At 34.3% G+C, this 10,949-nt stretch overlaps 1 protein-coding gene across 1 annotated transcript in view; it reads left to right on the top strand.

The window, feature by feature from the left end:
* The first annotated feature begins 4,178 nt into the window (after window positions 1-4,178).
* NPS (neuropeptide S) overlaps window positions 4,179-10,949 on the top strand; it is an 8,993-nt gene continuing 2,222 nt past the window's right edge. Inside the window, 3 exon segments of the mRNA XM_087965679.1 lie at window positions 4,179-4,246; window positions 6,833-6,888; window positions 8,186-8,268. Coding sequence (XP_087821805.1) covers window positions 4,179-4,246; window positions 6,833-6,888; window positions 8,186-8,268 — 207 coding nt within the window.

Here is a 10,949-nt window from a genome sequence, read left to right as displayed (position 1 = left end):
CCTGATTCCCAGGGCAAAATCTTAACTGACTCATTTCTTTCCATTTCAGAGACCATTGTTAAGCTTCCCCTCCTTGGATAACTCCTCTTAAAAGGAGAGAGAAAGCGGATTAAAGAATAGGGCAACTCTGAATCAGAGCTTAACATAAGAATATGCATAATAACCATCTCAACTCTTCCAACTCTATGAAATACTGATGCCATTCCATTGAAAGGCAATGCAGTGGACGGGAAAAGGAGAGGGAGAGGGAGAAAAAGAGAGATGCTAGATATCTTTATCAGGAATATCAATTATTTCCAATATTATTAATGTGCAACATCTTTGATCAGACATTAGAGAAATTTAAACAGTTACCAATTAAACTCTTGGTAATTGTTCAATCAATAAACTACATATAGAAAATTATGTAAAAACAAGGGTTTGAGTAAAGCAAATAAGTAAATTTGATTCTTTCTAGAAGAATTGATTCTTTTAGATTGAATGCATGGAAATAAATAGAACATAGCCTCCACAGTCTCCTTTTCTTTTAGATAATGACAGGAATTGTTCTGAGCACAGCAATGGGGAAATGGAGGATATCATAATGTGTAGCTGAGATAACTTGCTGTTAAGGCTTCTGGCTGCTCCTTAACTGGCTGTTGTACTCACAACAATACCGAGATGTTAAATTTCTGACCAGCAATTATAAGCAAATATCTTTGGAAGGCAATTAGCTTAAACTACTTCAGTGGAACCATGAATCCATGAATAAAGTCTAATAAAACCAGCATAGTTTAAACTTTAAATGGGTACACAGAATGAAAAAGGCTGTTTCACCATAAAGTCAAAAAATGAAGGGGACATTAAGAAAATACAATAATCTCCAATATTACACAGTTTATTTATTTTTTAAAATAAACTTCATTGAATTTTATTACATTAAAAACATAAAATATATATAATAACAGCTGTTTGTGGTGCTTATCGTGTAACAATCGTTTGTGCAATATTTACAAATATTAATTTGTGCATAATTATATTCTTATTTTATCTATATTCTATATTTAATAATTACTTATCCTTAGTCTGTCTCCGATCTATCCAGTTGTACCATTGTTCCCATACCTTATAAAATATTGAAGATTCCTTATCTTTTAAACTCAGCGTTAATTTATCCATTTCAGCACAATTCATAACTTTTGTATAACCATTCCTCTAAAGGTGTATATGGCTGTTCCCAGTGTTGGAAACAATATTACACAGTTTAATAGAGGACTTCCCAATCGGGATTTTCAGAATATGTTGGGCAACTGAGGATTATTAGATTTGAAATTAAAATATACGTAGGACATAGGTAAATAAACATTGACATAATTATGTCACTATCTTCTCTCTGCCCTTCTCTAGGATTATCCCTCTCTTCCTCCCTCTTTCTTTCTTTCTTTCTTTCTTTCTTTCTTTCTTTCTTTCTTTCTTTCTTTCTTTCTTTCTTTCTTTCCTTCCTTCCTTCCTTCCTTCCTTCCTTCCTTCCTTCCTTCCTTCCTTCCTTCCTTCCTTCCTCCCTCCCTCCCTTCCCTCCCTCCATCTCTCCCTTAAAAATAGGTGAAATCACAGTTTTTCAGTTCTATGGGTCACTTGCAAGTATCCCCCATGTCTTATAACTAGGCAATCTGAAATATAACATAACAAAAGGTAGCACATATATACATCTTTTAACACCAATAAATAAATTGCTAAATGCTAACCAAACACTGAGAGTAATATGTGCAACGGGTCGCACAGGCTCTCTTAACAGTTGGCCTGTTAAAGAAAGAGAGGATGGTAAAAAACAGTAAACTGGGTCATATAGTCACCTGCTTAATCAGACCCGAAAACACAATTAAAGTAAGTGTACAACAAGCAGGAGAAAGCTGGGAAAATAGCAATAGCACTTTAGGTTTTATAGTGCTTTACAGCCCTCTCTAAGCGGTTTTTACAGAGTCAGCCTATTTTCCCCAACAATCTGGGTCCTCATTTTACCCACCTCGGAAGGATGAAAGGCTGGTAGTGCCTGACTATCAAGAACCATTTTGACAGCAAAGAGATTAGGAAAACAGGGCTGTTTCTTTCATAAATCTATAGCTCCTCACATAGGACTTTTGGAGGACAGAATCGAATGTGTGAAGGAGTCCTTAATGCTTTACAAATGGGGTCTCTCCATCCTGCAAGCTAAAATGCAGAACCATAAAGAAATGCAGATCTGTGACTTTGCTTGTCTTTGTTCCATCAAACCCTTGTTGGCTAAGGTTGACTTTTCCTTTACCCTGAGAGGATTTCAGCCTTGATTTGCATAAAAATGGAGCTCAGTAAATGCACAGCCAATTAAAAGTGAACCTCAACTTTATCAAAAAGAGATTCAAATCGGTACAACTTTCTATTGTTCCAGAATCATCCAGTTAATCCACTTATCTCATAGGGATGAACTTAGTGTACCTGTTGCAGTTTTCAATTCTATTCAAATGATGGGATTTTCTCACTCAATATGGCTTAAACTGCTTGAATATGTAAATAGACTAAAATCCTCCTGACAGCTTGCATGGCTGACACTGTTTCTCAGGATCTATCAGAACTAAGGTAATAAAAAGAAAAGTAAGTCTTTATTGCCCCAAATGCCATAGAAACAGAACACATTTCTTTACAAATCTTCTGCATGCTTGCTCAGATACAGTGAGGCTGAATTCTAGAGAAACAAGGATTTCAAACATTAATTTTAAAGGTAGTAAGCCTTCAGAAAGAGAGGGGGAAGCAAAATGAACTGTTTGAAGAAAAATCCAGTCCTGTTTCAAGTCAGGAAAAAGGCGCTAGAAACATGGGTGGGCTTCGAAAATTTTCGCAACGGGTTGTCTGCCCAGTTGTTGGGTGGGTGTGGCTGTGGTGGGTATGGCCTAGTCAGCCTCCTGCACCGTGGTGGCGTGGGGTCATTTTTGTCCTCCTCAGGCTCCAGAGGCTTTGCTCAAGCCTCTCAGAAGGAAAAAAAATGGCCTCTCTGGGCTCTGGAGACTCTCTGGAAGCCAGAAATGGGCCCATTTCTGGCCTTCCTGAACTTCCAGGAGGCCCTTTTTTCGCCCTCCCAAGTCTCCCCACATGCCCTGCACTTACCTGCATCTAAAATGGGCCACATGGGGACTCCTGGAAGGTGTGGGGTGGGCTGGAAGGGGCCAGCCAGGAGTGGGATTTGGGGGTTCTCCTAACTGCACAAAATCTTAGCTAGGTCTCTCCCAAACCCCTGCAAACTCCTAGCAGCCCACCCCTGGCTGGAAATAAAATGGAGGCTAATAGAAAAGAAGGACTCTGCTTATTGATGAGCAGGACCAACCACAGGATGCAGTTCTGGGACAGATGACAAAATTAGTTCGATGAGTGAAAGGATTTTTATTCAGTTTACAGTATTTTGTAATTTTGAGGCTTGCTTTGTGTGTTTTATTATTTGATTGGTGGTGGATTAAGCCTATTATGTCCTAAAGTTGTTGTTCTTTTCCTTCTTAATCCCATCATCTGGAGGGGAGGTTGTTTTCTTTATGAATAGATTGGTCTAGATTTCTTAATGGGCACAAAATCTCCATCTCTAAAGATTCCCGGCATCTGTTGGAGGCTGTTGGGGGATGCTTTCTGACTTTTCTCCATTTGGGGAAATATAATATTCTGGCCTCTTTTAATATTCCCCCAAAATATTTCATTTTTCTAAGGGGGTGGTGAGCTTCCCACAAAACAAAATGGGGAAAAATGAATTTGTGATTTATGAGTTTAAAGATTATATAGGATAGATTACAGAAAGAAGAATGTCATGATGTAACTTTAGAGAGAGAGTTAAAATATATTTGGCTATATATATATTAACTACTATGGAGAATATTGGAAGCCACTTGTATCTATTTTTTAAAAAAAAATCTCAGTTTTGCTTTCTTGCACTCTTTGCTTTTTTCTCTCCCTCATTTTATATTATTTTTATTTTCTTTTTTAAAAGATTCAATAAAAATCATGCTAAAAAACAAAGAATGAAAGTAGGAAGCAGATGATTTCATGAATCAGGAACTGAACTACAGAAGTCGTGATATATATATATATATATATATATATATATATATATATATATATATATATATATATATGTATGTATGTATGTATGTATGTATGTATGTATGTATGTATGCATGCATGCTATGGCCATGAAAAAAGCTGTACTTTATTATAGTATATCAGTGAATATATCTGATCTTGTAGAAATATGGTAAATCATTGTAAATGTATCACATCCATTTATGCATTATGAAATTTATGACTAATGATGGGAAGAAATGATCCCAAACTGATCCTGTTACAAGGGATTGTTTTTGATAATTTTTGGAATTTTTCTGAGTTTGTGATTACTTATATCACATACAGTTCTAGTAAAATGAAATTTAGCCTTAGATTCACTTTCAGGATGGCACAGATAGTTGAAATAGGAATAAGTTCCAGTTAAGCCTTCAGTGTGTATGGATGCATGATTTCCCTGTGAAGACATTAGGAAGACTTCTGTTTCTTGTGTTGGTCCATGGACTCTTTCTCTTCTACTTACGGACAGGGAGATTTCATTCAAAATGGGGAAAATAACCCCAGGGTTAGGGTTTTGTTTTGACTATTCCCTCCAGTCTGAATAGAAGAGACATGGAAGGAGTAGAACAGGGTGTCAAACTCACAGCCCATGGGCCGGATGCATCACATGCTGGCCCCACCCCCACCTGGTTTAGCGAAGGGGGGAAAGTCCCAATATGTCATGTGATGCTGCCATGACGACGCGAGTTTGAAACCCCTGGAGTAAAAGATTGCTAAGTCTTTTATTAAGAATTTATTTTTATATGGGCTGCCAAAATATGGAAAGGACCTGGATGGCAACAAAGAGTTTCTGGATCTCCTTGTTGTGATCGAATGATCACACATATTTTTAGCACCTACTTGGGATGGCGGTATGTTCCATGAAGAAACATAGGCAAGAAACAATGGCTAGAAACTAGTGAGAACAATTAACCAGTGGAACAGCTTTCCTTCAGAAGTTGTGGGTGCTTCATCCCTGGAGGTTTTTAAGAAAAGACTGCACAGTCACTTGTCTGAAATTGGATAGGGTCTCCTGCTTGAGCAAAGGGGATGGACTAGAAGACCTCCAAGGTCCCTTGCAGATCTGATTGATGGGGATGGTAGTGGAAATTCTTTTTAAAAAGTAAGCACAAATCAACTCTCCAAAAAGTTAATGCTGTAACAACTGGATACTACTGGCTACCAAATCTGAGCTGTAAAAATCTAAATGGCCATTAGATGGCATCAAAGAAGAAGCATTTTCCCCCACAGTTAGTATGACAATAGGTAACAATCACCGAGCAGTGTGATAGAACAGCATTCAACACTTTTCCTGACTTTTTAAAAACATCCCTCTCATTGTTCACAGCGAGAGCACCATTGTGGACTCTTTCATCATGCAGCAGAAGACTCCAGGGGGGGAAAAATCACCCCATTCTACTTACTCAGGCCCTTCTCAGCCAAGGTCACAGCTTTTCCATCACCTTGTAACTCAGAGGAAGAAACATCCAGCAGAAGAATCTCTACCTTCCTGTTTATGTCTGAGAGCATTTCCACATGACCTGCTAAATGCAGTTTGAAAATGCCTCAGCAACCATCTTTGGAGTACAATAAATGGGTTTTGTTGCAAAGTTTATTAAAAGTTTTCAAAAGAACATAAAAGTTACCACAAAATAGCACAGAATAAAAAGGACAAAGAAAGAGAGATATATAAGAGAAAACAAAGTTGCAAAAAAGAAAGGATAAAAAGAAAAAAATGCATTTTTTTGCAGCAAATACATGTATGATTACAAAGTATCTCTTACAGTACAGTACAAAATGACAGTACAGATGACAGTACAAAAAATGACAGATGACAATACAAAAAACTTAATTTTTTTCTATTATCCATTTTTTTCTAATCATCAAAACCACAAATGTTAAATATTTTTTTTCTTTTTTCATTAAAAAAGCCTATAAGGGTCTTCTAACCATAAATATTCATACTGTCTTTCATCTATTTTTTGGAAGTTCTATCAACTTCACCAATCTTTCCTCTATTGTGAGTAATGTCAAACTTTTCTATCTTTAAGCATATAATAATCTTGCTGTAGTTTCATATATGAAAACAATGTTCCATGATTTTTTTCTAGTTGCTTGTCCATTACTTCCAAAAGAAAGGCATCTAGTTTCAGCTGACCTTTAATTTTTAAAATCTTCTGAATTAATGAATATATTTGTGACCAAATTTTTTGCCTTCTTTACATGTCCACCAAACAAGGTAAAATGTCCCATCAAGTTGTTCACATTATGAACAAATATTTAAAGTAGCTTTTTACATTCTGCATAATTTATCTGGTAACCAATACTATCATCATAATACAACAATTTATTAAAGTTGTATTTAAGATTAGAATGTACATTTTCAATCCTTTCAGTAACACAGTTTCTTATTGTTCCCATTATATCTTATAACCAAAAGTTTTAGTCCATTACATTCTTTCACTTGTTTTTCTGGTTCTTATTTCAACAAAGTTTATACATTTTTAGCAATAACATGTTCATCATTTGTACATAATTCTGTTTCAAACTCAGTCTTACATTGTTCAAAACCATAAAATCTTTTATCCACTTTAATTTTTTCTTAACAATTGTATATGAGAAAACCAGTGACAAGGATATCCCTCTATTGTCAAATCTTCCTCTTGATTTTATTTTGTAATCTTCTTGAGAAAATTCTATATCATAATAAGTTAGTTTGTGTTTCCTTATCATTTTTCAGGTATAAAAAGTTTCTTCCATTGAAAGCCACAAAGGAGTTTAGGGCAGAGCATAAAGGTATATTTATGCCATATTGTAAGAATGGTCCGCCTGACATAATATTTTCAACCTTTATCATGCCATAGATATCAATGTCACCCAAACCTCAAATCAAGTCCTTTTAACTGTAATATCCTTCTATTTCTTAACAACACCCACTCTTTTATCCAAGCTAAACAACAGGCAACAAAATATAATTTCAAATCTGGTAGACTCAATCCTCCGCTTTCCTTTGCATCTTGTGATACTTTATATTTAGGTCATGATCTTCCTCTGATATACAAATTCAACTATATCCTTCTGCCATTGTCTAAATAGTACATCATTCAAACAAAAATAATGTTCTAGGTAAGCAAAATCATCTTTATCACTGACATTCTGCCCAACAATGACTAATGCTATTTTTAAAGCCAATATAAAAATTTCACTATGGACAGTAACCACCAAATTGATGATAGATTTTCTAACATGGACACCTGGCTAGAGTTTGCGCAATCTTCTATCTGTGACTAGCCAAATCAGGCTAGTTAGGTGAAGATCCAGTGTATTCTGTCAATAAAATCTGTTGGATTATTCCAGTAAACCACGAGTCACATTTTGTAGGAATGCTACCCTAGTGTTTGATCTTACTGAATCCTATTCATGAATCCCATTCATCCCACTACATATTGGAAATATATACTGGTTTTTTTTTCCTATCAAGTAAGCTGGAATTGTATAAAACTGAATCCTGTGGAATAAAACTCTTTTAAAATTGCTTGCTCTGCCCATTAAATGGAATAACTAGGAATATTATTTTTCTTTCAGATGATACAAATTTATGTAGTAGGTAGAAATAACTTAACATTTGCAGTGTATGCCTGCAAGATATTCGAGTTGAAAAGATTTGTGACAATTTGAGTCTCACAAAGTTACTGGCCAGAGCTGAATGATTTTAAAGGCCTCTTCATAACAATGTTGTCAGCTTAATGACATGGTGGCTCCATCTTAGTCATGAAGTTTCATCCTTGCCATCTTTCCACTTAGCAAGAACAAAGGCCAACCTGTGGCCAATTAGTTGCATATAAATGTGATTCTGTGACATTTTTGTTGCCAGTCTTAGTATAAAATGATAGTTGAGGAAATGACTAGTGATAAAGATAAGATATGTGGCTGTGCAATTGTGAATTTGTCTTTCCAACTGGAAGTATCATAAAACAGAGTAAAAAAATATATGCTCAGGTATATGTGTTAGATTCCCATGTTTGAAAAATTAGCATTCTACATGAAGCACTTATTGCCTCTGAAAAGTAAATTAATATATGTTTTCTTATAGTCTCTTCAGGCTATAATGCTGTATTAATTATCTGGCTCTCGACAATGAATATGAACGGCTGCTATCCAATTGTCACATCTATGGTAAGTAAGAACATTTTCATGGTTAGAGATACAGTGGGTTATTACTTTTAAAACATCATGTCCAGCTATTTTAAATTCCAGTATTATCAAATGTGTTAATCCTCTTTATGTAACTCGTAATACATCTTTACATGTATCTTGCTTTATTAAGCTTTTTTTTTGCATTGCTGTAAAAATTGTACTAATCTTACACTTATTGATTTCCATCAGTGTAGATTACAGTCACTTTATCTGAAGTATGTTGTTCTAGTGACTGAAGCATAAAACTGGGAATTAAGATATTTAGTACTATATATTTTCTTTGCTACTGTTTCTTTTTACTTTTTTGGTACATCTAACTTTTGCAATCCTATTTAAAAAGTCAATACTCTTTCGACAAAGCTTTTTGCCATAAATGATAGATGTACATTTAAAACTATAAAATCAAACAAAACTATTAATATTAGGTTCCAATAAAATGTTGAAATGTTCTAATTAGTTGGGTAGCAGATAAAATTCCTGCAAAAAAGGAATGGTTATCTACACATTTTGAATATATAATGAGTTTTCAAAAATGAAATACTGTATAAAGTTATGTTGATGCCAATATAAATGTTCAAATAATACTGGGAACACAGCACATCATTAGGTATTATTTGCTAATCTTATGCGTCTGCATTTGTGGATTTAAACTTAAAATAATAATTAGTATAACATTCCTAGTTCTTTACCAAATGGGTTCAAATTATTATATACAGTCATGACTTTCAGAAAATATAAACATTTTATTCACTTGCTTTTGATTGTTTAAAATTCATAGACTTATTCAGTATCAAAGCCTTCCTACTTGCTTCAGATTGACACCAGTATAGCTGTTCTTATAACAGGTTTCAGTTGCAGAGTACTGATTTTCAGTATAATGAAATTTAAATTATGCCACTTGTGAGAAAAATACCTGAGATGTTCCAATCACTACCTCTGAACCATATCAAGTTTTTCCTCACACTTCCTGCAATTGTCAATAAGAAAATGGTGACAATTTTCATGATGCAGCCTTGTTTTCAGTGGGTGACAGAAGTATATTTCCAGGAACAACCATGGGACAGGAGAGGTGCATTGATTTAAAAAAATCAAGATGATAGTTACAATTATAAAATCAAAACCCTTTTTTACATAAGTGACATAAGCTATACTTAAGCGTGATTTTAATGCAAGAAAATTGGACGTTACATGCATTAATTTTTCAAATAGTTGGTATTTAGCTCAATTCAAATATTATAACAGCTTTTCATCTGTAATGCAGATAAGGAACAGAACAACAGTGAGACCAAAATCCCTAGAAATTGGTTTATTAGGTCTAATCCTCAGGCAGCAGATACAATTTATCTAAAACACAGTATGTTTCTTTGGATACAGAGTGAAACAAGGAAACTATCCATGAATGAAAAGAAATCATCACTAAAAGCATAAACATTATTCAGGATGGTCATAAATACTTTGGAACTTCCAATTAGAACATATTTTTATGATAATTAAGTTCTGCTTGTTTCTTCATTTCCCATTACTATAAAATTTAATCTAGAGTTCCTTGCTGTCTCCGGGCATGTATACTATTATAACAAAATCGTTTCTTTAGGGAGGTTGATCACTCATTTTATACAGAATCTAATTACACATGCAACAAAGATTGAATTTTGCATTGCTGTTTTCTGCTAAATATTTTCATCCTTTGAGATGAAGTCATGTTTAAGACATGGCATCACAGAAAAGAAGGCTTATAACTCAAAATGTTACAGAAAATGGTTTGTATGTAAAAGTTCCAGATTTAAACCTTGGCATCTCCTGGGGATACAGGAAAAGGCTCCTTTATCTGAAGGATAAAGCTGGGAATGATGTTGGTTGCTATTTTCATACACATGCTGGAAAAAATGTCAATGGCATATTGACATGTGCATGAAAAAGAATCAGGATCAGAACGAAGGATGTTCCTGTAAAAATAAGCTTTAGGTGTAAAATATAAGACAATAACCCCAATGGCAATGGAATATAAGATGTACAAAAATATTCCTACATAAATAAATAAATAAATAAACAAACAAATAAATAAATAAATAAATAAATAAATAAATAAATAAATAAATAAACAAACAAACAAACAAATAAATAAATAAATAAATAAATAAATAAATAAATAAGCAAAAAGAAAAAACCCAACAAAAAGCCCAACTTATACAGTCTTCCACTTTTTCTAAATAGTGCTACTGCACCATGCCTAAAAAATGTACATGATCTATACATGAAGGGGGGGGGAGACAGAAAATATTAATCATTTGCTGCCAATTGGTAGCACTTTACAGCCCAGGGATGATAGCTGTGGGTTCAGTCTAAACAATAAAGACATTATTTCATAAAGAAAGAAACAAGCAATTAATTGGAGACAATTTCCTCATGCAAAATCCTAGTTGACCAATAATAAAATAGAAAATAGTGTCTAGACACATGGAAATGACAATGCTTAAATGTTACATCGCTGGAGCATTTAGCAACAACAGAAGTATTTTTCTTGAGAGTTCAAAATGGGACATTTAGAAAACAAAATGAACATTTGTAAAACAGGATATGTGGCCACCTTCAATGTTAATGCTGCAAGCAAAGTTGTACTTATCATTCTTAGAGATTAGGGGGTGTTTATTTATTTGTGT

Source organism: Notechis scutatus, chromosome 4 (genome assembly GCF_049901735.1).
Source record: "Notechis scutatus isolate UNSWTSFEM ecotype Mainland chromosome 4, rNotScu1.2, whole genome shotgun sequence".
Taxonomy (NCBI): domain Eukaryota; kingdom Metazoa; phylum Chordata; class Lepidosauria; order Squamata; family Elapidae; genus Notechis; species Notechis scutatus.
The sequence above is the reverse complement of the archived record's forward strand: the minus strand, read 5'-3'. Positions and strand labels throughout refer to the sequence as shown.